Source organism: Photinus pyralis, unplaced genomic scaffold (assembly GCF_008802855.1).
Source record: "Photinus pyralis isolate 1611_PpyrPB1 unplaced genomic scaffold, Ppyr1.3 Ppyr1.4_LG10, whole genome shotgun sequence".
In the NCBI taxonomy this organism is placed as follows: domain Eukaryota; kingdom Metazoa; phylum Arthropoda; class Insecta; order Coleoptera; family Lampyridae; genus Photinus; species Photinus pyralis.
Genome location: NW_022170250.1, coordinates 20,010,254 through 20,037,537, shown reverse-complemented (window position 1 = coordinate 20,037,537; position 27,284 = coordinate 20,010,254). Strand labels below are relative to the sequence as shown.

The following is a 27,284-nucleotide window of genomic DNA, read 5'->3' as shown; positions in this document are numbered from 1 at the left end:
ACGGCTATGTTTGATCGTTATAAAAAGACGGAAAAATGGTGCGTGAAATTCGAGAAACGTTCCGCGATCCCATTACGTCGGACTCGCAAATGGAGCGAGGACGGCGAGCGCAATTGCCGCGTCGAATGGCGTCTTAATACAATTATTGTTATTATTTCAGATTGTGCGGCTGCAATTATTTCGGAAATAAGACACGTGCACGGTACTTATCGGAGCGGTAAATAGGCGATTACCTCGCGTGCCGAATTTCCTGCAATTGCGAGTCGAGATAAATTCTCCGCGCTCGATTTTTAAAAGTGCTCTCGTCAATTAACGCCGAAATGCAAATAAATATACATCGGTACGCTTCGTTGATATTGATTAACGGGGGGAGGTGGAGGGGGGTTGTTGTTCTCGCCAACCTCTGGAATAGGGGATATCTCAAGTTTCCGCTCGAGCGAGCCCAACGCAATTTATAACCACCATTTCGTATATACCGATGATTATTTGTTATTGCCTCCCATTCTTCTTATTGCCTACTCATATTGGGTGATATACGCGAAGCGATACGATCATTTCCTTCTGCGCCAATATTTACTCGCGTTTATCACGTTTGACGGTGGAAGCTGATTGAATCCGTTTAATTAATCGACCGTGCACGAATTTATGTGACTCTCGCTTTTAAATGCTCGCTGCATATGCGAAGTACGGCTCTACGGATTTCAATTGAACTAACGATGTTGGCAACAGTCTTAGGCAACAAAATTGCGGAGGTAACGACAACGTAACGCTCGTGTTTCTGATGTGGAAGCCACGAAGTCGTAAGAAGTGAATGCCCTAAGTGTCGCGAAAAGACGGGTGCCACGAAGACCATTACCCTCACCTGTCATTTTCTCACACTCCCCACGGAAACGGCTCCGACGACGCGTTTTCGTGTTTATAGTGAAAGTAGAAGGAATTCCATTGCGCTTGGACGAAGACCTATATTTAACGATCCTGCAGGTTGAGCTCGAGGGAATCCGGGCTCGGGAGTGCGAATTTTCATAGGCCTTCCTCGTAGTGATCTTCCCAACTACTAAACTAGACGAAATACTCGAAAATATTTGTGGAGAAAGACAAGGACAAACGTGCGTTTATCTCTCCACTTGGGCTTTACCTATACAAAAGATGCCTTTCGACTCGCGCTCAGGATGCGTGGAAGCTGACGTCCTATCAAGGCGTTACTGTATTGAGAACTCCGAAGGCCAGCTCACCATCGACTTACTTAGAAGAGTTCACCTCGTCGCCCCCGATTCTACGCGAACTTGTTTCGGATGCGGAAATCCCAAGGTCATCAGATGTCAGTGCTCCAAGTGTCACTCGCTTGACAGAGACGCCAAAGGACGATTCGCACAGAACCCTTGGCGATACCTGACGCCAAAAACCGCAGCCTTCCGCGGGTCGACTTTTTTACCGGTGTAAATCTCTCTCTCTCTCTCAATCAACTTGTTTCTGATGCGGAAATCCAAGGGTCATCAGAAACGAATGCCCCAAGTGCCGCCCATATAGACCTGACGCGAATGACCGCAGCCTGCTGGGGACCAATATAAAAATGGCCCCGAATCTACCCGATTGGTACTGGGTAATGGAGGGGACATACATTTGAGACCGAACGCAGTTGTTTTGATACCTAGTTCTCTCCCTAACTGGTGGGGCAACAACCGTTTTCATGAAGAAACGAGGGTCATCTGGGTCCCGGCATGAGTCCAGGGTATTTTATCAGTTTGGAAATTTCTTACATTTCCCATCCAGAAAGGCTCCTCGACGAATTACCAGATGGAAGACAGAGTCATCCAGGCAGACGATTAGGATCATACCATTCCTCAACCGTCACACCATACCCAGCGTCACCGGATGACACCGGCACCCCAAGCTGGGGTTCAAAAGGGGGAGATTGTTACACCACCCGCTCTAAGAACCAAGACGCGCCCCCAAGGCAAGGTCCGCGCTCTCACCGCAGGAGGAAAGAATAGAGAGGGAGAGTTAAGCAGACGGAAATAGTATACAAGTATAAATTGCGCACAACTCTTGTGCGAGAAATCGAAATAGCTTTTGTTTTGACATCACCAATGGATATATTTCTTGCAGACGTCTCAATCGTCCTTTGTGAGTACCCTCTTGCGACAATCCGTTCTTGAGTTATAAGGGTATATACCCGATCACGATAAGATGTCGAGGAGGAGGGTTATGGTTGGTAGAAATTAATTCCTTTCGTTGAGATCTTTCATTAGAGTACCATGAAGGATAAAACTCCCCCCCCCCTCCCCACACTTGGAAAGAAGGGCAGTAGTTGGCAGAAAACGATTCCCGAGACAGTTCCTTTCGTTGAGATCCTTAATTAGAATACAATGAGAGATAACATTAATTTGAACCTCCCCCCCCCCAGGCCCCGGCGAACCTGGGCCACCCGGTCCACCTGGATTACCTGGAGACACTGGATCAGGCGTAAATAACGAGTACAAATTTCGTGCAATTCCAGGAGAACCGGGACCTCCTAGGCATCCTGGAGAACCGGGACAACCTGGTGAGCCTGGCCGCTCGGGCGAACGTGGAGCGCCCGGTCCACAAGGACCACCAGGGCCCCCTGATTCTTCAGGAAAACGTCATAACATTCCAGGACCTCCTGGCCAACCTGGACGACCTGGTGATCCAGGCGAACCTGGGCGACCTGGTGATCCGGGAGCACAAGGAAGTCCCGGTGAACCTGGCCCACCTGGATCTCCTGGAGTTGCTGAAGACTATTCTGACACATACCACATTCCTGGACCTCCCGGACAGCCAGGACAACCTGGACGGCCTGGTGAAGGAGGAGGGCTATGGTTGGTAGAAATTAATTCCATTAAGTACCATGAAGGATAAAACTCCCCCCCCCCTCCTCCCCACACTTTGAAAGAAGGGCAGTAGTTGGCAGAAAACGGTTCCCGAGACAGTTCCTTTCCTTGAGATCTTTAATTGGAATACAATGAGAGATAACATTAATTTGAACCCCCCCCCCCAGGCCCCGTCTCTCACTAATCTCGAAAAAGGGTCGGTTATAGTTTGTACAAACCAATTTATTTCGATGAGACTTTTCATTAGGAATACCATGAAGGGTAGAACATGTGTCCCCCCCCCCCATTTTCTAAAGTTTAACTTGGCACCACTAAAGGCATGCGTATGCCAAATCTGAGACCAATTGATTGTCGTATGTAAAAGTTATGCACGTTTTACTTTCAAAAACACCATCTCATGAAATAATTCGGGGGGGGGGGGGGCTTTTAGAGAGCGAATTTGATGGCCGTCTGGCACACCTTCAAGGTATAAGCTACCTACTGCAAAACATTCCAAGACTCTAGGGGACCATTCCCCTAGATTTAGTTCGAAACGGCAGAAGTGGTTTTTATTACTAAAAAATGCGCTAAAAAAAGAAGATGGAAGAAAGAGGACGTGAAGATTAGAAAGGCAGAAAACTTGACAGAAGAGAACAAATTACAAAATGAGGAAGAGGGTGGTTAAAGAGTTTACATTGGTGGAGAGAGGATGCACGCATGGGAGGAAGTCGTACAGAAGAGAAGGGTGGAGGGGGGGGGGCAGGATTTTTTAAATAGTCTCGTTTGCTGGGGAGTATTTCATGAAGATGAAGAAGAAAGGCAGAAAATAAAAATTTAAAAAAAAGGAACAAAGAAGATAAAAAAAGGCCAATAAGGACACAGACAGAAACACAAGGAAGAAGAACAAAAGGAGGAAACAAAGAAGAAGGCGTAAATCGCCGAAAGATAAAGAAAGAAGAGGAAAACATGAAGACGAGGAGGACAAAGGTGAAAACGTAGACGAAAATTTAAAAAACAACTGTAAAAATAAACAAAATGATAAAGAAGACAGAGAAGAAGGAAAATACAAAGAACATCAAGAGAAAAACAATATAGGGGAAGGATGGGACAAGGAAAAAGACGAATTTAACAATATAAAATCCGAATAAAAAATTGAGCAGAAGACATTTATTTGATTAAGGATTGGCTAACTTAGAAACAAGAAAAACAAAAACATAAAAAGTGGACGAAGAAGAGCAAGAGGTAAAGGAAAACACTCAAGCAGAAAAGGACGACAATCTAGGAGACTAAAAAGACGAAACCAAATAATACGAAGAAAAGGATGAAAACGAAGGCTCAGAAGGGGAAAGGCATAAAAGTCAACAGATAATAAGGAGGTGGATGAAGGAGAAGATTATGTAGAAAATGCCGAAAAGAAATGCAACAAAGTATAGTAAGAGGTAAACGATAAAGAAGGCGAAACAGAATACCAAGAAAACAAACATCAAGGACAAGAGGACGAACAAGGATGAAAAGGAGAAAGAAAGTGGAAAAGATCTAAACAAGAGCAACGAAAAAAGAAGATAAAAGTGAATAAGAAGAAAAATGTAGTAAACGACAAGAAAAAACAATGTTGAAGAAGAAAAAGCTGAAAATAAGGAAGAATACGAAGAAGAAGAAACGTGGAAAAAACAGAAGAAGGATTAGAAATATATTCAAAGAAGAAAACCAATAAGGCGACACAGAAGAAGACAAACAAAACAAAAAAGAAGTAAATAAAGAAGAAGACAGCAAAGAGAAAAAAAGGTGACGACGAAATAAAAAAATAAGATTAAGAAGAATGCAAAGGAGAGTCCAACGAAAAAAAATAAAAAGAGTGATGAACAGAAACCCAAGAAAAAAATCAATAATGAGAGGATAAGGTCGAAAATAAAAACAAAGAAGACGAATAAGAACCCGAAACGGAGGCCCATCAAACTCGAAGAAAAAATAAACCGGTTCGAAAGGATAAAGGGTAAAGATACAGAAGAAGAGAAAAAAGGGAGATTAAAACGAAAACTATTAAAGACAAGAGTATAAAAGACAAGACAGAACAACAACAATAAAAAAAAGAGACACAAATAAGATAATGAAAAAAACTACAAAAATCGGCCCCTGAGTTTGACGCTGACCCATTTTGCAAGGTCACCGCCAGGTGCCGATCGACCTTTGAACTTCTCTTTGGCCTACTTTTTAAGGTCATCGTCTATAGCGAGTAACATTTAAACCTCAACAGATGGGATAAAGAAGAAAGAGGACGTAAATATTAGAAAGGTAGAAAGAGAAGAAGAGAAAAAGTTACAAAATGAGGAAGAGGATGGCTAAAGAGTTTACATTGGTGGAGGGAGGATACACGCATGGGAGGAAGTCGTACAGAAGAGAAGGGCGGAGACAGAGCGAAAAAATGAGGGTGACAACGTCTTGTCACAGACAAGGTGGAAATATGAAAGGAAACCTTTTCTCCTTCTTTTTCTGTTCTTTCCTTTCTCGCTCTTATGCTCTTTCCCTTCTCTATGGGCCCTTTGTCATTCGTTACTTCTCTAACGTCTTCTTTTTGTATCCTTCTCGTCTTCTCGTTCACTTTCGGGTTTTACTCGCCCTTTTTCTGTTCCCCTCGCCCTTCGCCCCCGTCACCCGCTGTCCGTCTCCTGCATTTTCTCCTTAATTCTCCCAACCCCCGTTTTCTCCTCATACTGCTCCTCATTTTGAGGATGAACGGAAACACAGGGGATGATAAAGAAGGACACATAGATACGTGAGGGGGTGAAGGTCGGTAATCAATTTCTTGAGAAAAAAAGGAAAAGTTAGGGCTCTACACATTTCAGTTGAACTAACGATGTTGGCAACAGTGGGTGTGGGGGGGGGGGGGGGACGTAACGTCATATTGTGATCATGACCAGAACTACGTTAACGTGTTTCAGATGCGGACGCCACGAAGTCGTAAGAAGTCAATGCCCCAAGTGTAGCGAAAACACGGGTGCCACGTAGACCATTACCATAACCTGTTCAGTAAAAATTCATACTAAGAACAGGGACGTAATCGTAAAGAGACGTAAAAAGAAAAACCAAAGCATAAGCGTGTGCGATGACAATGCCAACACTAATTTATTAACCGAATGTCCAATTTTATTGAAAAGCGCAAACGTACTCAATTTGAATTATTGATTAATGATAGAGTTTGCACAATTAATTACGTTACGCGCGATTCAATTAAATGCACGCCATAAATAACACGCACAATAATTAATGTCAACCCGAACAAACGCCGGTTAATTAATTCGCGTCCTGCGGGCTCTTATTTTCACGTTACGTCATTATAGGCCGACGTTTATTACTCTAATCGAACCGGCCCAAATTTCAGAAACCCCCTCTGAAACGAGAAGATTCGTTTTTGAAGAGGTTTTCCACGCGCCAAATTCCGGAAACGCAGGAAACGGTCGAGGATACGGGCAGCGAGGGCGGCAATGCTGACGATTCGAAATCGGCGCCGCGCAGACGACGAAGGATAAAAAGGAAACCGCTGACCGTCGTCAATCCCGACGAGAATTTCTACTTCTACTGGCTGATGGTCGTTACCGTTTGTTTACTGTACAACATGTGGACGTTGATAGTGCGGCAGAGTTTTCCGGAGTTTCAGGTAATGTAGACAGTGAGAGGGTCGCGAAATCTTAACTTGGAAGTTTTACAGGTGATGCTCTCTAGGTTTTGGATTTCGTGCGATTTAATTAGTGACGTTGTGTTCGTTTTCGATATCGGAGTGCAATTGCGTACCGGTTACTTAGAGCAGGGTCTAATGGTGTACAATTATAAAAAATTAGCGGGACATTACTTAAAATCACGTGCCTTTCTTTTGGATTTGGCGGCCCTAACCCCCTTAGATATCTTACAAGTGCAAATTGGAGTGCATCCGATTTTGAGGTTTCCTAGGTTTTTTAAGGTGAGTTTCGTACAACGCGGACGTCGGCGAGAAACTGGGAGAAATCTGTGCGTACGATAACGGAATCGTTCTAATAAGTTTGTGTAGTGAACGGCAGGAAAAGCGATTTCTGCTTATCGTCTCGCATTTCCCGTCCTCTTTTTCTATGTTTAATAACTTGTTTCAGGTTTATCGCTCCGTTAAATTTTATTATATCGTTGAGTCGCGCACAGTATGGCCTAATCTATGGAGAGTGATCAATCTAATACACATCCTTCTGATCCTCGCCCATTGGTTCGGCTGTTTTTATTATCTACTATCGGAAGCTGAGGGCTTTCAGGTGAGTTATGTCCGGGGGCGGCACTGATATATGTGCGAATGTAAGCGAGCACGCCAACGCGTGCGGGATAACATCATTTTGCATGCCATAAATTTGAATTAATTTAGGCGAAATAAGATGAAACAAATTTCAGTTGAGCAACCAAGACAGACGGGAGTTTTCAGTAGTTTATTTAGATGTTCCAAACCTGTATGGGAAGTTAGTTTCCTCTGTTCTCCATTTCCTTGATTCTACAATTATTTACACGATCCGACCAGAAAATAATATTGCTAAATGCTAATTAAGCTTCATCCCCCATTTCAATGTAGATTTCTTAAAAATTCTAAAGATATACGCGATTATTGTATACGAAATAATTGCGGGTCCAATAGGTTGCGGCAAATTTCACTTCGCCTGAGAGTGAGACTAATAATTTTATATGAACGGCTCTTCGCTTGCCTATTTGTTGGATTGCGGAATTTTGAGAGATCTTAAATGAAAAGTAACGTTTCCATTGAAGTTTCTGAGTAGAGGACTTTACACGAAATAACTGCGGGTCCATCTGGTTGAGGCAAATTTTACTTCATATGACCAAATCTTATATAGATTATTGAGTCACTGGTTAACGTAAGTGTAACAGTAGAAACGCGATAAATCGCAACTGTAATTGAATCAAATGTTTCTCATTTCAGGGTGATTGGGTGTATCCATACCGTCCAGGTGATTATGCAACATTAGCTAGAAAATATTTAGGTTCACTTTATTGGTCTACTTTAACTCTCACAACCATTGGAGATCTTCCAACCCCAGAAACAAACGCTGAGTAAGTTTTACAAATTTTTGAAGTGTTAAACTCGGAGAAACAAAAGTAAGAGCTTTTGAAGTACGCGCTCGACATTCTTTTCACGCGAATACGCAAACAGCTTTTAATTAAAACACCGCTCTTGTTCTAAATCACCGAGCGTTTAGTCAAAGTCAATCACTCCTCGGCTCCTTTCGAAAGATTAATGTTAGTAGGATAAATATTTTCCTAAATGAGGATGTAGTGTTTTTGTTGACGGGTGTTTTCGGAAACATCCTGCGACTTCGTTTATTATTAATGGTTTTACGTCGATACAGTTGCCCTACGTCCGAAATTAAAATCTATCGCTACATTGCGACCCAAAACAAAACGTATTTTTAGCTTATTGATCAAATATGAACTTATTAGGTCGCGGGGGGGGGGGGGGTTATGGAATACCCCTCAGTCACACGCAGGTCTACTCTTGGAAAGAAAAGAACTTACTCCCAAAATTGTTAAACTTTCTAGCCTCGGGGGGTCCGGAGGTATGGAATACCCACCATCTACACTCAGAGATACATTTTCTTTGAGTATTGATCACGAGAGTTGTGAATGTCAAAGAATTTGAGAGAAATTCAAGCCTCGGGGGGTCCGGGGGTATGGAATACCCACCATCTACACTCAGAGATACATTTTCTTTGAGTAATGATCACGAGAGTTGTGAATGTCAAAGAATTTGAGAGAAATTCAAGCCTCGGGGGGTCCGGAGGTATGGAATACCCACCATCTACACTCAGAGATACATTTTCTTTGAGTAATGATCACAAGAGTTGTGAAGGTGAAAGAATTTGAGGGAAATTCTAGCCTCTGGGGGTCTGGGGGTATGGAATACCCACCATCTACACTCAGAGATACATTTTCTTTGAGTAATGATCACGAGAGTTGTGAATGTCAAAGAATTTGAGAGAAATTCTAGCCTCGGGGGGTCCGGAGGTATGGAATACCCACCATCTACACTCAGAGATACATATTCTTTGAGTAATGATCACGAGAGTTGTGAATGTAAAAGAATTTGAGAGAAATTCAAGCCTCGGGGGGTCCGGGGGTATGGAATACCCACCATCTACACTCAGATATACATTTTCTTTGAGTAATGATCACAAGAGTTGTGAAGGTGAAAGAATTTGAGGGAAATTCTAGCCTCGGGTGGTCCGGGGGTATGGAATACCCACCATCTACACTCAGACATACATTTTCTGTGAGTAATGATCACAAGAGTCGTGAAGGTCAAAGAATTTGCGGGAAATTCTAACCTGGGGGGGTCTGGGGGTATGGAATATCCACCATCTACACTCAGAGATACATTTTCTTTGAGTAATGATCACAAGAGTTGTGAAGGTGAAAGAATTTGAGGGAAATTCTAGCCTCGGGTGGTCCGGGGGTATGGAATACCCACCATCTACACTCAGACATACATTTTCTGTGAGTAATGATCACAAGAGTCGTGAAGGTCAAAGAATTTGAGGCAGACTCACACCGGGGGGTGCGAGGGGTCTGGGGGAATACCCCCAGCCATGCACAGGTATGCCCCAAGAAAGAAAGACTTTCGGAGAATTCGTTTGGCAGATGAATAGAACATCTATTTCCTTGAATGTCCAACTGAATGTGGCTCGGGGGAAGGGGGGGGGGGTATTTCATACCCCCACACCCCCCGGTTGTGGACTCGAAGGAGGGTTTTTTAATGCATTTCATTGTTTACTGATACAATCGTTTAGCTACTACAGGAAAACGTGTCCCTTTCTGGCATACCCTTGCATTCCTGCGATCCTGGTGTTAGGAGATCATGATACGTTAGGATGTTACCCACACAAATGAATAAGAAACCATTTTTATTGAGTTTCTGTGTTTTCAATACGATAACGAAATGGATCATTATGATCTGCTACGTTTCTGCGGTCCCATTTCCTAAACAAATTTGTATCAGGAGAACACGATTGGTTCTCTTTCTTGATTCTTACACAATAGTCTGTCAAAAGAAATCTGCATCAGGAGAACAGGTTAAGTTAAAAACGTTCTGGATACAATGACTTTCGCGCGCACCTAATGTCCTTGTTCTTTCTGTGCTCCTAATACAATGATTTTTGCGTAATGCGTATTACAGAAGCTCTTACGATGTTAGTTTTGATTATTGTTTGTTTTGCTAATGTTCTGTGCATCTAGGAATATCAAGTCGGTGGACGGCCCTCGGTCCCTGCCGCGTCGAGGCATCAAATCACGCTTGCTTCAGTTCCGAACAAATAAAGGGTACGTGACAGTGATTCTTTAAAGTACTGTCGCGGCAGGACTGAAGGGCTGTTCATCGCTTCCCAGTTGCCTAATAAGTGACGTTACGGAATGCCATTACTCAAAGTTATCGAACAGCCTTACTAAGCCAGTCCTGTCGCGGTAGCCCTCCCCCTATCAAAAGAAAACTTGTTCGAAAACTTTGAGTGCTGAGGTGGTGCCTAATCTGGCCTTTGCTTTCTTTCAGATATGTGTTCACAATTGTAAGTTATTTAATTGGAGTATTTATCTTTGCTACGATCGTAGGTAAGTTGGACGGATCGTGAACGTCTGGGCCAGTTCTAATCGAAGCCGTCTGTTGCAGGACAGGTAGGAAATGTGATAACTAATCGTAACGCCAATCGTCTGGAATTTGAACGCCTTCTCGACGGTGCTAAAACGTACATGCGACACCACAAGGTGAGGAATCGCCTGAGGTCCCTGAAGTTGTCGAGTCAATGTTGTGCTCATTTTGTGCTAATTTGTTATTTGTGCGGACGTGGCAAAATTTAATTTAATTTAATTTAATTTAATTTAATTTAATTTAATTTAATTTAATTTAATTTAATGTAATTTAATTTAATTTAATTTAATTTAATTTAATTTAATTTAATTTAATTTAATTTAATTTAATTTAATTTAATTTAATTTAATTTAATTTTAAATTTAATTTTATCTAATCTAATCTAATCTAATCTAATCTAATCTAATCTAATCTAATCGAATCGAATCGAATCGAATTAAATTAAATTAAATTTTGCCACGTCCGCACAAATCACCACAAATTAGCACAATTCACGCACCCCCCGGTGACGCGCCCTGAAACGTTTAACTTGCAGGTTCCCGGCGGAATGAAGCGGAGGGTGTTGAGGTGGTACGACTACTCGTGGTCGAGGGGTCGAATCCAGGGCGGGGGCGACATAAACACCGCCCTCGGATTGCTCCCCGACAAGCTGAAGACGGAGCTGGCGCTGCACGTCAACTTGAGCGTGCTGAAAAAGGCAAGGCGATAAAAATTGGGGCGCTCGCTCTAGATTAACTCCGCGCATAATTTAGGTGACGATATTTCAAGAGTGTCAGCCGGAATTTCTCCACGATTTAGTTCTAAAGATGAAAGCGTACATCTTTACGCCCGGCGATTCCATCTGCCGTAAGGGAGAGGTGGCGCGGGAGATGTTCATCATCGCCGACGGCATCCTGGAGGTGCTTAGCGAGAACGGCAAGGTGCTCACCTCGATGAAGGCCGGCGATTTTTTCGGCGAGATCGGCATTCTGAACCTGGACGGTCTTAACAAGTAAGTCGAATCTCCCCCAAAGCTTTGTCACTTAATGACGTTGCAGGCGCACGGCTGACGTCCGATCCGTCGGCTACTCCGAGCTGTTCTCGCTGTCGCGCGAGGACGTGCTCGCCGCGATGAAGGACTATCCGGAGGCCCAGGAGATCTTGCAGAATTTAGGGAGGAAGAGACTGATGGAGGTGAAGGCCTCCGCGAAACAGGCGCACCATCGCAAGGACTCCCGCTCGGAGCACGGGAACGTCGACAAGGGACTCGTGGGGAAAATTAGGCACGAAGCCAAGGTAAAAAGGGACGCCTTTTGAGATTACTCACCCACGCTTCCCTTGCAGGGGTTAAGAAAGGTGATTAAAAAGTCGAGGACCCGTCGATCCGACGACGAGTGTTTAGAGCTGCAGCCACTTCACGCGAAGGAGGATGGCGGAACCAAGAGCGTCCTCAAGAGGATGTCGCGGGTGAAATCGCACGATCTGAGCCAGGAGGACTCGGGCAGCAACGAACAACCGCAGAGCGAGCCGGTTACGTCACCGCTGGGAGCCGGACTTCCTCTTCTGGCACGATTGCGGTAAGCAAAGAAGGGGGGTTGTTTGAAGGCGAGGGTCGTGACGCGCCATTAAATTAATGTACGCCGAAAGTGGGACAACTGTTTTAATTGCGTTAGCGACTCTCTCCTCAGACCGAGCACTAATTTGCAAATACATTCATCAACTCTTTCGAGAGTAATGCCTTAATATTTTATTACCGCGGAGACGGCGTCGCTTTTCCTCTTGGTTCGCGAGCAATTAGTGTTACCAATATTAGTCTTTCTCGAATAGTTCACGAGACGACACAAAATAAGAGAGATCTCTTTCGTTGCCCCTTGAAAACTCGTCATATGGAAGTAATTCTTTTTGTTGCGGTTAACAATGGCGTTTCGTTCGAAGTATACTTATAGATGTGCACAATGGAGGTACGTGCGCCTTTCCACTTACGAATTGTTACTTTTCATCCAATTTCCAGAACTAATACTCCAAACTCTACCGGCTAGACGTAGTTATATCTTATCGCAATCGGAAAGTTCACGTAACGTAACATTTAGCTATGAACTGGATTAAATAAATAGTTTAATGTGTTTGAACACGATATATTCACTACTTGTTTATTTACTTATTTATTTATTTATTTACGGTTGCCCATTATATAACAAAGAGAAAAAAAACACATTGTTAACAAAACTGTAAGAGACCATGATCATATAACTGGACAATATAGAGGGGCAGCACGTAATATACTCAATTTAAATTGGCATAACCCAATTTTATTTTAGTGCGCAAGTGCGGAAGTTCTGCATACGTTTTCAATTCCGTTTCCGTCTCCGATTCCGCTATTTGATAACGGTGTGTGTGTGTTTAAATATGGCAAGTTAGCCTTGATTTGCCTTCTTTTACTTCATTCTTGTATTCATCATCTTCCATTGCTTTCTCTCATACTTTCTTCTTCATCTTTTCTTTGATCTTCTTCTTTGCTTTGTTCCAAGTGTTCTTTGTCTCTCATTAACTTTTTACTTTACCTTCTCTCTCCTGCTTACTTACTGTCTTCTTTCGCGTCTTCCCATTTGCTTTCTTCATCGCTTCCTTCGTGTTACTCTCCGGTTCTTCTTCTCTTCATCTCCTTGTTTCTTCATTTCTATTGTATTTCTTTAACCCTCTTTCATCCCGCAGTTGCGTGGCATCAAATTTGAATACGACACAAAATCAACTCGCACCTACAGCAAGATTGCAAGTAAAATTGTTCGTTTTTTGCGTATTCTTTTTCGTCATCGTCTCCTCCTCCATTTTTTTTGTTTTCTGCTTCGCCTTTTGTGTTTCCTCATTCTTTTAACCTTCTAAGCCTTCTTTTACGTTTGTCTTCTGCTCAATCCTCTCCTGTACCTCTTGTCCTTTTTCGCTTCTGGTTTAATTCTTTGACTTTTATAGTCCGCGTTCCTATTTATCGTCTTCGCGGTCTTTACCTTCGTGTTATTCTCCACGCTCTTCTTTCTCTTCTTATTAATGTGTGTCCTTTTTCTTCGGTTTTTCTCGTATTGCACCACCTTAGTCTTCGACGCCATCTTATTCTTCTTTATATTTTCTTTTCCATTTTTCTCCGCCTCCTGATTTATTTTCTTCAACGTTTTTTCTTTGCCGTCTTGGTCTGCACTTTGCTATACTTTCTCTTCATTTTCATGTTCTTCTTTTTTTTTAACCTTTTTGGTCTTCCCCTTTGTATTCCTCTCTTCATCTTTTTTCTCGGGTTCGCCTTCGCCTCTTCTTTTCTTTGTTTCTTTATTTCTATATCTGTATTTCTTCAGCCCTCTTTCATCCTGCAGTCGCGTATAACCAAATTTGATATAAGCTTAAACTGAACCTGGAATCGAAATGAAATCGCACCTAAATTGAACCCTTTCCCCCCGGTAGGGCAGTCTTTCACAAATCGTTCAATCCTTCAAGACTCGCTTGACAGTTGTTGGGGAAGAATTATGAGACCCTCTTCTCCATAGAGAACGTAAAATCAGGGGGGGGGGGGCTTCTTCTCTACGCCCTTCCTCTTCTTTTTTTGTTTCTGTCTCATATTCCACCGCCTTAATCTTCTTTATCATCTTCATCATTTTTTTTACATTATTCTCGTCTTCTTACATATTTTCCTTTTTTTTCCGCCTTCGTCTGCATGTTTTTTTTTCTTATGTTCTTCCTTCTCTTCACTTAGGTCATCTTCTACGTTCGATTCCTTTCTCGCTTGTTCGTCTTCTTTTGGTCTTCTTTATTTTCTTCTTCAGGCCCTTCTTCGCCGTGACCGGACTCCTTTTTCATTCTCTCATTCGTTTTTGCTTCTTGATTTTTATTGTCTAGCTATTTCTTGTTTTATCTTCGCCTACCTATAATTCTACTTTTGATCTTCTGTGTCATGTTGTTTTTGGTCGCAACATTCTTCTTCACCATCTTCATGCATTTTGCGGTTTTCTTTGTTGTTTATTCTTTTTGTTTCCTCATCTTCTTTATTATTTCCTTGACATTTTTGTGGCCTTCTAATCGCTCCTTCTATTTCCCTCTTTGCCTCTTCCTTTGTCTCCCCTTGCAAGTTGTATGGTTTGTTATTCTTCCGTCTTCTTCTCCATTTTCCTGTTCCTCATCTCTTCTCATGCATCTTCGTTTTGGTCTTTTTTCTTCACGTTCTTCTTCGCTTTCGCTTTCGATTCTTCTTCTTTTGTCTATTTATTTTTTGTCTTTCTTCAGTCTTCTTTCATCCCCAGTTCAATGTCTTTCGCCACCTTGCGGTGACCTCGGACCTTAGTCGAGGTGAAGTCAAAGGTCTTCTGCCACGTGTCGGTGACCTTTGAGAGTAGGCCAAGGAGAACCAACCCGCAAAAAGGAATGACTCCAGTTGTGTGTCATATTTAATCATCAAGGTCATCAGAGGTCAATTGGACCATTTTCGTAAGTCAATGTGAGGTTTAAATGTTACTCGCTTCCAACGATGACCTTGAAAAGTAGGCCAAAGAGAAGTTCAAAGGTCGATCGGCACCTGGCGGTGACCTTGCAAAGTGGAGCAGCGTCAAACTCAGGTGTCGATTTTTGTCGTTTTTTTTTGTTATCTTATTTGTGCCTCTGTTTTATTAGTGTTGTTCTGTCTTGTCTTTTATACTCTTGTCTTTAATAATTTTCGTTTTAATCTCCGTTTTTCATCTTCTTTATCCTCTCGAACCGGTTTATTTTTTCTTCGGGTTAATGGTCCTCCATTTCGGGTTCTTATTCTTCTTCGTTTTTATTTTTGACCTTATCATCTCATTCTTATTGATTTTTTTCTTGGGTTTCTGTTCATCTTTCGTTTTATTTTTTTTCGTTGGACTCTCCTTTGCATTCTTCTTAATCTTATTTTTTTATTTCGTCTTCACCATTTTTTCTCTTTGCTGTCTTCTTCTTTATTTACTTCTTCTTTGTTTTGTTTGTCTTCTTCTGTGTCGCCTTATTGGTTTTCTTCTTTGAATATATTTCTAATCCTTCTTCTGTTTTTTCCACGTTTCTTCTTCTTCGTATTCTTCCTTATTTTCAGCTTTTTCTTCTTCAACATAGTTTTTTCTTGTCTTTTACTACATTTTTCTTCTTATTCACTTTTATCTTCTTTTTTCGTTGCTGTTGTTTAGATCTTTGCCACTTTCTTTCTTCTTTTCATCCTTGTTCGTCCTCTTGTCCTTGATGTTTGTTTTCTTGGTATTCTGTTTCGCCTTCTTTATCGTTTACCTCTTACTATACTTTGTTGCATTTCTTTTCGGTATTTTCTACATAATCTTCTCCTTCATCCACCTCATTATCTGTTGATTTTTATGCCTTTCCCCTTCTGAGCCTTCGTTTTCATCCTTTTCTTCGTATTATTTGGATTCGTCTTTTTAGTCTCCTAGATTGTCGTCCTTTTCTGCTTGAATGTTTTCCCTTACCTCTTGCTCTTCTTCGTCCACTTTTTATGTTTTTGTTTTTCTCGTTTCTAAGTTAGCCAATCCGTAATCAAATAAATGTCTTCTGCTCAATTATTCGGATTTTATATTGTTAAATTGGTCTTTTTCCTTGCCCCATCCTTCCCCTATATTGTTTTTCTCTTGATGTTCTTTGTATTTTCCTTCTTCTCTGTCTTCTTTATCATTTTGTTTATCTTTACAGTTGTTTTTTAAAATTTCGTCTACGTTTTCATCTTTGTCCTCTTCGTCTTCATGTTTTCCTCTTCTTTCTGTATCTTTCGGCGCTTTACGCCTTCTTCTTTGTTTTCTCTTTTTGTTCTTCTTCCTTGTGTTTCTGTCTGTGCCCTTATTGGTCTTTTTTATCTTCTTTTTATTTTCTGCCTTTCTTCTTCATCTTCATGAAATACCCCCCAGCAAACGAGACTATTTAAAAAATCCTGCCCCCCCCCCCCCCCCCCCCGCGGTAACACAATCTTTCACAAACAGTTTTGGCTTCAGGTCTCAAATAATAGGGGGGGGGGAGATTTGAAGCCTAATTGAAACCATTATTCTTTGTATGTTCAGATTGCTCAAGGAGAAACAAGAACATGAAGACCGTACAAGTTCGGCGAACGCTTCGTTACTATCGCCGTGTCCGACGGCGGCGAGAAGTCCACCCCTCCCCGACGAACAACCGACCGGTTCCGGTCTGCCGTTTCTTCAGCGGGTGCTCCTCTTGAAGAACAGAGACGAGCCGTTGACGCTCTCGTGCAGTCAGCCGACGAGTCCGACGACGACGACCACGATCCCGTCGACGGCGAGCAGGAGTTCGATATCGTTTCCGGCGAGCTCGTCGAAACCGCTCGCCATACCGTCAATTGCTCATCGCATTTCGTTTAGGGACCGACTGAAATTGCACAAGGACAAGGATAAGGTGCTAACGATACGCGAGTCGAAGGAGAGCAAGGAGCTGAGGGAGTCCTGTGACATAGCGGAACCGTCCAGTATACGTAGTGATAGCGTTAGTGACAGTGAGAGATCGACGGAGGCGCCTTGGAGTAAACTGAAGAAGGCGGCGATCGTGCGCGACGCGAGTGATCCGTGCTTGGCGCCCGCGAAACCTCGCGAAAAGGCCGTCGCGGCGAAGGAGAGCGCGACCAAATCGAAGCCCTCCCTGCTCGTGCTGAACCGCGAGGTCAAAAACTATAAGTCGATCGAGGACCTCTCCCCCGAGTACGGCGGCCTTCCCTTCGTCAAAAAGCTAAAGATCTTAAACGAGCGCCAGAAATTAGCCGAGTTAGAGTCCGAAATAACGAAACGTAGCTTTAGTTTAGACATTCCAGACCAGCTGGGCGCGAAGGACGACACGCTGACGAGGTCGCGATCGGAGGGCAGCAAAATGCACGAGGAGCGCCCGACCGATAAACTGCCCTCCAGCCCTTCCCACTCCGAAAGCAATGAGACTTTGGAGCGCAGGCACCTGAAGTCGATTCTGAAGAAGCTATCGGAGGAGGTGCAGGTGCCGAGCTCGGCGCCGCCGGTCGTCGACGCGACCGAGTTCAAGAGACTAATGCGAGCGCCTACGATTGAGGGGTATGCGGCTAGGCATAGTAAACTATCTAAGAGTGTTACTTTTAATAGAGATACTTTGCCTAGCCCACCCGGGTTGGTTAACGCCCTAGGTGGGTCCCAAAATATTTTCCCCGGGCCCATCCCTCAATCGGGGAACGGGATCGGCGAGGAGCGCGAGGAGGAGGGTGGTAAAATGCACGAGCTCGAGAAGTACGGCGTACTTCTGTCGTCGAAGGCGAATCAGATGAGGCTTTTTAAAGGTGGGTAGTCAAAGAAGGTGCGTGATCCCTTAACCCTTTTTTTTTATTTTGTGCGATATTACATTAGTGTATTGTGCTCCTAGGCTTTTACAGCTTGTTTTAGATTTCCTGGGTTGCGTACCTTTACACTGCCCTTGGCTGAAATGCGTTAGTGAGATGCTGGCGAAGTTGTGAGTATACCTACGTTTTGCGCGTCTGACGTCAATTCCAATGCCGTAACCTCCATGTCCGTGGTATCCACCTCGTCCACCATAACCGGGACCGCCATTACCAGTGTTAACGTTGACGTTTCCACCATACCCGCTTCCAGATCCGCCTCTACCGGTACCGTTTCCTGATCCTCCGACGCCGAACCCGGTACCACCTATGTTGCCGCCCGAAATATTGGTTCTTCCATTTCCATCGCCGCCGACACCCCAACCGCCGTTGCCTTTAGAACCGCCGAGTCCGGGCCCACCCCATCCGGAACCGCCATGACCACTACCTCCATTACCCGACGTTATTCTAACACCTCCACCTGTTCCCGTTCCTGATCCTCCCTGGCCTCCGTTTGCCGTTCCTCCAACGCCGACGCCCGTTCCGCCCACCTGCCCGCCACTAATATCAACAGATCCAGTTCCAGCACCCCCCTTCCCGTTTCCGCCGTTTCCGATCAAGCCACCAATCAACGATCCAATGCCGAATCCGTGATGTTTGTGGCAGCGTGGACGCGAAGTTGTCGGTGACGATCCGTCTCCGGTCGTTGATCTCGGTGTTGGGTCCGTCCGGTCGTCTGTTGATCTTGTGTCGGATGTTGAGCCAGTTTCTCCCCCCGTCGGGCTTGTCGTCGAAGATCCATTGGAAGATCCGGACTCGGTTGAGCTTGCAGGCGAAGCTCCATCAGAAGATGAGCCCGTTCCGGGCTCGGTTGGGCTTACCGGCGACGACCCATTGGAAGATGAACCCGTTCCGGGTTCGGTTGGGCTTGTGGGCGAAGATTCGCTCGTGCTTGTTACTGGTTCCGTTGAACTTCTGGGCGAAGTTGATCCGGTCATAGGTGAAATTTCGCTAGGCGTTGGAGAAACTTCAGTGGTGCCTCCCGTTGATCTTGGTGTCGGAGGTACAACTGGTCCAGGACCTAATCCTAGGTTTCCAGTTGTTTAGGTTAACAGTACGCCGAAATACATACCTGGATAGCACACCCATCGACAGCTTCTGTGCACACGGAACCTCTCCTCGTGCTTCTTCTTCTTCAGCTGACAACTCAGCTGCAGGACGGCCAAGAAATACAAACACAGCACAATCCTCATCTCGCTTTTACGCTTTAACTCGCAACGCTCGCGCTTTTTATACAAACACCAGCCCCAGAAGAATGCTCGCATTCTCCACCAAAACTATGCACGGCTATCGCTTATCGCTTTTAGTGGCGGGCGCGCGCGTTTTTCGCATGGCGCCCTTGAAATATTCGAATTGTAATCGCCTCCTTTATAGGTACGATAGAGGAGGACTACGGAGAAATGCTTATAGCGATTAAACAGATAATGACGAACCAAATTCAGGAAATGCAGGAGAATTTTCAGCAGAAGTTCGTTCGGCTTGAAAATGAAATTAAAACGAGGGACCAGATTATTAATCAGCTACGAGCACATATCCTAGATCTCGAAAGGGCAAACGACAGCTCAATTACGGTAAGATTTCACATTCGCTTAATTAATTTAATTAATTAATTCTTTGGAACACAATTAATTAAGAATTGACACCTGATGACACAATTCCAGTTCCATAAACTTAGATAGTCGTCAACATATCCCTTAATTAACTAATTATTCAGTACTAATTAGCAAATTAAACAATTGACAGGTGCCGCTAAATTATCTCGTCATATGTGAAATAATTAATTATCCCATTTTTAATACAATTATGCAACCAGCAGTACTTTATTGCTGAGAGCCGTATGCCATAATTATAGTAATTAACACAATAATTAAAACAGAAGGTACTGGCAATCCTCATGTTTTTCTCTATTAGTTTTTAATTAGGCTTTAATTAATACATCGTAATTACCATGGATCAAAAATCTCTAATTGGAAAAGGTTTGTATAAATTAGCTTCCTTAATTCGAGTTATTCTCGTAATTAAATTAGTAGATAAGAGAGTAATTTTAATTATTTCGGTTTAATGGGAAGAGAAACGTTTGCTTATTAAATTAGTTTTAATTAACAACAGACTATTTTCCCTATATAATAAATGATCTTTGCTCATTAATAATAATTTAAAATTATGTTGTCTTCAAATTAACCGTTAATTAGAGACTGATTACAGCTACAAGGAAAAGAAAGGAAAGCATTCCGAAATAACCAAGAATACTGCATCAAGGTGGAGACTAATTAGAGATTAATTACAACTTCAACGGGAAGAATTAATTAAAATTACTACATTAAGATAATAAGATCACTACGACGGTTAACCCCCAGTTAAGGAAGTTAGCATCGAAAATTTAATTTGGCAACGAACTGTTCTTTTTCAAAAATAAGAACAAGAGAATCAAGGGAACGGTTTCCGAAATAATTCACTTACTTGTCTCAATTACTGTTAATTAATTAATTACGGTTAACTCTTAATTAAGGAATTAACAAATCAGTGGATTTTTTTAATTCTTGGCTACTTAGTGCCCAACCTTCGAATGGTCAGCGCCCGATTTCCTTCGCCCCCTAATGACCCGCGCCTTTTTGTATTTACTCGCGCCCATTTGTCACGCGCCCTCTTTGCTCTCGCGCCTTTTTTTCCCCTAATAGCCGCGGCACAACGTCTACGTCCTAATCGTAATGCCCGACTCCGTCCGTGAAATCTCCCCCACCCCCCCTCGCCCCCAGCAAACGAGTGAGTGGATGACTATTTCCAAAAATTTTGGTGGTATTTTGGAAATGGCAATGGAAGTGTCGTCTCCTGGGGTAACAACCCAGTAACACAACCCTTCACAAACCGGTTAGCATTCGGGACTCTCTTGACAGTTGTCGGGGAAGGATTATGAGGCCCTCTTCCCCATACTGTAGGCTGTTGAGAAAGAAGAACTACGGGTTGGGGGGGATATGGAACACATTACCCCCTAAACCCCCCCGGTTACACAATCTTTCACAAACCGTTTAGAATTCATGATTCTCTTGACAGTTGTTGGGGAAGGATTATGATGAGGCCCTCTTCTTTATACTGTAGATAACGTAGAACCGGGGGGTGTGGGGGTATAGAACCCCCCCCCCCCCCGTAATCGAGAGAATCCACTCCATTTTCGCAAAATGGTGTTATATTGTGGTCACTGGAAATGGCAACGTAACTGTCGTCAAACCCCCCCTCCCCACTGTCGGAAAAGAAGCTTCAAAAACCGTTTAGAATTCAGGATCCCTTGACAGTTGTTGGTGAAGGATTATGAGGCCCTTTTCTCTATACTGTAGATAACGTAGAACCGGGGGGTGTGGGGGGTATAGAGTACCCCCCAGCAATCGAGAGAATCGACTCGATTTCCGCAAAATTGTGTTATATTGTGATTACTGGAAATGGCAACGTAACTGTCGTCAACCCCCCCCCCTCCCGGAAAAGAAGCTTCAAAAGCCGTTTAGAATTCAGGATTCCCTTGACAGTTGTTGGTGAAGGATTATGAGACCCTTTTCTCTGTACTGTAGATAACGTAGAACCGGGGGCTGTGGGGGGTATAGAGTACCCCCCAGCAATCGAGAGAATCGACTCGATTTCCGCAAAATTGTGTTATATTGTGGTTACTGGAAATGGCAACGTAACTGTCTTAAACCCCCCCCCCCCACTCCCGGAAAAGAAGCTTCAAAAACCGTTTAGAATTCAGGATTCCCTTGACAGTTGTTGGTGAAGGATTATGAGGCTCTTTTCTCTATATTGTAGATAACGTAGAACCGGGGGTGTGGGGGGTATAGAGTCCCCCCCCCCCCGTAATCGAGAGAATCCACTCCATTTTCGCAAAATGGTGTTATATTGTGGTCACTGGAAATGGCAACGTAACTGTCGTCAAACCCCCCCTCCCCACTGTCGGAAAAGAAGCTTCAAAAACCGTTTAGAATTCAGGATCCCTTGACAGTTGTTGGTGAAGGATTATGAGGCCCTTTTCTCTATACTGTAGATAACGTAGAACCGGGGGGTGTGGGGGGTATAGAGTACCCCCCAGCAATCGAGAGAATCGACTCGATTTCCGCAAAATTGTGTTATATTGTGATTACTGGAAATGGCAACGTAACTGTCGTCAACCCCCCCCCCTCCCGGAAAAGAAGCTTCAAAAGCCGTTTAGAATTCAGGATTCCCTTGACAGTTGTTGGTGAAGGATTATGAGACCCTTTTCTCTGTACTGTAGATAACGTAGAACCGGGGGCTGTGGGGGGTATAGAGTACCCCCCAGCAATCGAGAGAATCGACTCGATTTCCGCAAAATTGTGTTATATTGTGGTTACTGGAAATGGCAACGTAACTGTCGTCAACCCCCCCCCCCACTCCCGGAAAAGAAGCTTCAAAAAAATTCGGGATTCCCTTGACAGTTGTTGGTGAAGGAGTATGAGGCCCTTTTCTCTATACTGTAGATAACGTAGAACCGGGGGGTGTGGGGGGGTATAGAGTACCCCCCAGCAATCGAGAGAATCGACACGATTTCCGCAAAATTATGTTATATTGTGATTACTGGAAATGGCAACGTAACTGTCGTCAACCCCCCCCCCACTCCCGGAAAAGAAGGTTCAAAAAAATTCAGGATTCCCTTGACAGTTGTTGGTGAAGGATTATGAGGCCCTTTTCTCTATACTGATAGATAACGTAGAACCGGGGGTGTGGGGAGGTATAAGAGTACCCCACCAGGCTAATCGAGGAGCATCGACTCTGATTTCCGCAAAAATTGTGTTATTATTGTGATTTACTGGAATGGGCAACGTAACTGTCTTCAACCCCCCCCCCCCCTCCCGGAAAGAAGCTTTCAAAAGCCGTTTAGAATCAGGATTCCTTGACAGTTTGTTGGGAAGGTTTATGAGTCTCTTTCTCTTATTGTAGATAACGTAGAAACCGGGGGTGTGGGGGGTATAGAGTACCCCCCACCCCCAGCAATTGAGGAGAATCGACTCGATTTCCGCAAAATTGTGTTATACTGTGATTACTGAAAATGGCAACGTAACTGTCGTCCCCCCCCCCCCTCCCGGAGAAGAAGCTTCAAAAACCGTTTAGAATTCAGGATTCCCTTGACAGTTGTTGGTGAAGGATTATGAGGCCCTTTTCTCTATAATGTAGATAACGTAGAACCGGGGGCTGTGGGGGGTATGGAATACCCCCCCCCCCCCCCCGTAATCGAGAGAAACGACTCCATTTCGCAAAATGGTGTTATATTGTGGTTACTGAACATGGGAACGTAACTGTCGTCAACCCCCCCCCCTCCCGGAAAAGAAGCTTCAAAAACCGTTTAGAATTCAGGATTCCCTTGACAGTTGTTGGTGAAACATTATGAGGCCCTTTTCTCTATATTGTAGATCACGTAGAACCGGGGGGTGTGGGGGGTATAGAGTACCCCCCAGCAATCGAGAGAATCGACTCTATTTCCGCAAAATTGCGTTATATAGTGGTTACTGGAAATGGCAGTGTAACTGTCGTGTACTGGTTCCATACCCCCCAGACCCCCCAGATTCTCTTGTCCGTACCGAAGAAAACTTAGAAGTGGGTTTTTTTAAGGAGTGAACCCCCCAAACGAGAGAATTTCCGAAAAATTATGTTAAATGTCACCACTCTAATTAATTAATTAAACAAATTAAATTATCAAAATTAAATTAACCCTTGGCGGTTAACGTTTAATTGCGAGAAAAGAATTTAAAATCAAGCACTAATTATAGAAATTAATTCCAACTTCAACAGAATGGGTAGAGTTTCCGAAATGCTGTTCACTAAGATAATTACTGTTTTTCTTCTTATTAAAAGCAAATTGGAGGTTAATTAAAACTTGAACAGAAAGTAGAAGAGTTTTCAAAATAATTAAATTTACTGTCACTGCTAATTTCTAAATTGTAAATAGGTACAACTTAGTTAACCCTTAATTTAAAGAAGCTAGCGAAGAGAAACTGAACTGTGTCTGTTCAATTAAAAAACTCATTTGACACTCCAGTTAGTAGATCACTATGTTGTATGTTAATTACAAGTAATTAAGTAATTTCAAATGTAGGATTAGTCAATTTTGACACAACTTTCCTTAAACTACCATTAGTTATAAGCAAACTGTTAATTATAGAGGGACCGGCTTCCTCTATCACTATTCAATAATTATATTAGCAATAATTTAAAGTGCTAATTAGTGGCTAATAATTATTAGAGATATGGTTACAATTATATTAGTTCATGGAGATGTTCTAAGTTTCATCAGTGGTTAAATTATTCATTAATTCAATTTCAACTATAATATCTTGAATATAAAATTAGTAGACCCAATTTTAACAGGAAGTAAAACTTATAGTTTTTAATTACAGAATTGAATAATTAAAATCATTAATTTGTCGTTTAATTGGGTAAAAAATGCAATTTGTATGTAATTTAAGATGCATTGAAGCATTTAGGGTCCCAAATTAATGCCAATACGTGGGCACATAATTACCGTTACCGCAAGAGGATTAATTTGTGGATAAATAATGAGGCACTTAATGATTGCGGACGTAATTTGCACTCCGCTTATGACCATCTATTTATTTTAGGAGTCAATCGACACTATCGCCAGTCGTATACCAGCCTCGTGGGAGGATCCGTCGACGAACGAGTCGATCGAAATCGAACACCTTCCCCGATCGATCTCGCCGCGCCTACACTCGGTAATAGTCGACGTCGAATCGGATACCGACGCCGAATGCGAGTCCGAGTTGGGCGACTCCTCGGAGCCCGGCTACGAATCGGGCGAGTACGAGAACAACTCGAATTGGGAACTCGAAATGCTCGCCGATCAGATGCGGAAGAAGCGTTCGGCCAGCCTCGATTACGGTAGCACGTCGAAGCCGCCGGTCAGGAGGCGCGTTCTGCGCGGCGGCAGTGCGGACACACACAAGTACGACTGACGCAAAGTGGTTTTTGTTTGGTGCCTATTAGTAATCAAAAAGAGTCTATCGAACGTTATGAAAGAACCAAATATTCTATTCCTGTTTTTTTTGTATTAGGAGAAATTTATACGTGATTTATTTGGACGATCCCCCCAATCCCCAACGATGACGATGTACAAAATGATGTCCTAACAAGTCTTATGAATGATGAATCTCGCTTAAACAATAAGAGAAGTAAAATGACGAAATGTATTATAGAGTGCCAAATTTTCCGTTTTGAAAACTCTACAATATGTGATTTTCTCTTGTTTTTCATAAAAACGAGTGCCGACCTAACTATAGAATCTCGAATTTTAGGGAATTTAAATTTAAATCAGCACAAACTCCTCCCCCCTCCCTCCCAGAGAGAAAGTGATGTTTACGAATAGTTATTATTATCGCTATTGGTTGTTACACAATTTTTACTTACTAAGAGCCAAACTTAATTCAGTAGATAGTGAAATATTTTTAGATAATAATAAATTAAATGATGTAGATATTATGTATAAAAAAAAGAAAGGTGAAATGTTTCTTTCGTAGGAGTATAAGGTCACATAAATTATAGAAAAATAAAACAACTAATTCATTAAACTGTTGAATCGTTTTGTTGTGTCTTACTTGGATACGAATAATCTAGGTCCTTACCCCCAAAATGTGACGTAACGTTATTAAGCCGTTATTTCCTGTAAACTTCACATACCACGAATACGGGTCTTGACCTAGGGGAATCCTCAATTAAATTTCTATGAAGGTCGATGATACTTCAGGAGAAGATTAATTAGGAGGTGTTGTAAATTTGGCGATTCTATTGTATTTCAACCGCCGTGAATTAGATATCCCAAGGGCATCATAACAAGATCAGTTTGTTATTATAGCTCATTTAGTTTTTGGATTTAAGCAGTTTAATTTCAAATCAGAAGCCCCTTAAGGTTATGGTATTTTTTTTATATTTGTATGTTCAACCCATCGTCGTGCTTTTAATGGAAAAGGTGTCGTGCAATTAGGAGAACATAATGTACGAAGGGGCTTTTTCTATCTCTGTCAGAACTATTTCAAAGGTTTCATTCGATTTCAAAATTTGACAATTCTGTTATGTTCTCTCTTCGTATATTATGTTCTCCAAGTAGCACGACACCTTTTGCATAAGTTTGTCGACAAGAAACAGGTGTAGTATTAGGAAAAGAAACACTTCCTCGCACTCATATGATCCTGAAAGAAACACCTCCTCGCACCCATATGATCCTGATACAGAATTGGCAAATTTTTAAATAGAATGAAAGCTTTGAAATAATTCTGACAGAGATAGAAAAGTACCTCTTCGTATATTATGTTCTCCTAGTAGCACGACACCCTTTGCATAAGTTTGTCGACAAGTAACAGGTGTAGTATTAGGAAAAGAAACACCTCCTCGCACTCATATGATCCTGATACAGAATTGGCAAATTTTTAAATCGAATGAAAGCTTTGAAATAATTCTGACAGAGCTAGAAAAAGACCTCTTCGTATATTATGTTCTCCTAGTAGCACGACACCTTTTGCATAAGTTTGTCGACAAGTAACAGGTGTAGTATTAGGAAAAGAAACACCTCCTCGCACTCATATGATCCTGATACAGAATTGGCAAATTTTTAAATCGAATGAAAGCTTTGAAATAATTCTGACAGAGCTAGAAAAAGACCTCTTCGTATATTATGTTCTCCTAGTAGCACGACACCTTTTGCATAAGCTTGTCGACAAGAAACAGGTGTAGTATTAGGAAAAGAAACACCTCCTCGCACTCATATGATCCTGATACAGAATTGGCAAAATTTTAAATCGAATGAAAGCTAAGAAATAGTTCTGGCAGAGCTAGAAAAAGACCTCTTCGTATATTATGTTCTCCTAGTAGCACGACACCTTTTGCATAAGTTTGTCGACAAGAAACAGGTGTAGTATTAGGAAAAAAAACACCTCCTCGCACTCATATGATCCTGATACAGAATTGGCAAAATTTTAAATCGAATGAAAGCTAAGAAATAGTTCTGACAGAGCTAGAAAAAGACTTCTTCGTATATTATGTTCTCCTAGTAGCACGACACCTTTTGCATAAGTTTGTCGACAAGTAACAGGTGTAGTATTAGGAAAAAAAACATCTCCTCGCACTCACATGATCCTGACACAGGATTGTCAAATTTTTAAATCGAATGAAAGCTTCGAAATAATTCTGACAGAGCTAGAAAAAGACCTCTTCGTATATTATGTTCTCCTAGTAGCACGACACCTTTTGCATTAGTTTGTCGACAAGTAACAGGTGTAGTATTAGGAAAAGAAACACCTCCTCGCACTCATATGATCCTGATACAGAATTGGCAAGTTTTTAAATCGAATGAAAGCTTTGAAATAATTCTGACAGAGCTAGAAAAAGACCTCTTCGTATATTATGTTCTCCTAGTAGCACGACA

General features: G+C 42.6%; 3 protein-coding genes across 10 annotated transcripts in view; 1 reads left to right on the top strand and 2 right to left on the bottom strand.

The window, feature by feature from the left end:
• LOC116161269 (cyclic nucleotide-gated cation channel beta-3) overlaps positions 1-25,429 on the top strand; it is a 30,835-nt gene extending 5,406 nt beyond the window's left edge. The window contains exons 4-18 of one of the 6 annotated variants that reach the window (XM_031474569.1): positions 6,208-6,483; positions 6,535-6,783; positions 6,950-7,102; positions 7,774-7,904; positions 10,083-10,166; positions 10,393-10,451; positions 10,510-10,604; positions 11,024-11,185; positions 11,241-11,479; positions 11,526-11,763; positions 11,812-12,044; positions 16,512-17,519; positions 17,568-17,758; positions 19,229-19,425; positions 24,469-25,429. In XM_031474569.1, the coding sequence (XP_031330429.1) occupies positions 6,208-6,483; positions 6,535-6,783; positions 6,950-7,102; positions 7,774-7,904; positions 10,083-10,166; positions 10,393-10,451; positions 10,510-10,604; positions 11,024-11,185; positions 11,241-11,479; positions 11,526-11,763; positions 11,812-12,044; positions 16,512-17,519; positions 17,568-17,758; positions 19,229-19,425; positions 24,469-24,822 (3,669 nt within the window). In that variant the 3' untranslated portion in view covers positions 24,823-25,429. Of the gene's footprint in view, positions 1-6,207; positions 6,484-6,534; positions 6,784-6,949; positions 7,103-7,773; positions 7,905-10,082; positions 10,167-10,392; positions 10,452-10,509; positions 10,605-11,023; positions 11,186-11,240; positions 11,480-11,525; positions 11,764-11,811; positions 12,045-16,511; positions 17,759-19,228; positions 19,426-24,468 lie in introns of all 6 variants that reach the window. The other 5 variants (XM_031474570.1, XM_031474568.1, XM_031474572.1 and 2 more) reach the window with 5 other exon arrangements.
• The window catches only part of LOC116161281 (synaptotagmin-7), a 650,310-nt gene that overhangs the window by 289,641 nt on the left and 333,385 nt on the right, over positions 1-27,284 (bottom strand). The window lies entirely within an intron of this gene.
• On the bottom strand, positions 17,781-19,134 carry LOC116161283 (glycine-rich cell wall structural protein 1.0-like). Of its 2 annotated transcripts, none has more exons than XM_031474597.1 (3): positions 18,927-19,134; positions 17,943-18,881; positions 17,781-17,896 (listed from the first exon to the last, which is right to left on the bottom strand). In XM_031474597.1, exons 1-3 carry the CDS (start codon positions 19,117-19,119, stop codon positions 17,838-17,840), a joined length of 1,191 nt encoding a protein of 396 aa, XP_031330457.1. In that variant the 5' UTR covers positions 19,120-19,134; the 3' UTR covers positions 17,781-17,837. The 2 variants fall into 2 exon arrangements, with proteins under 2 accessions (XP_031330457.1, XP_031330458.1); XM_031474598.1 differs by having other exon boundaries at positions 17,943-18,875.

Coding starts and splice junctions, on each gene's coding strand:
- LOC116161283 (XM_031474597.1), bottom strand. CDS start 19,119: ATGCGAGCATTCTTCTGGGGCTGGTGTTTGTATAAAAAGCGCGAGCGT. Junction 18,882..18,926: donor TCGATGGGTGTGCTATCCAG/GTATGTATTTCG, acceptor CTGGAAACCTAG/GATTAGGTCCTGGACCAGTT. Junction 17,897..17,942: donor TGACGTCAGACGCGCAAAAC/GTAGGTATACTC, acceptor AACGCATTTCAG/CCAAGGGCAGTGTAAAGGTA.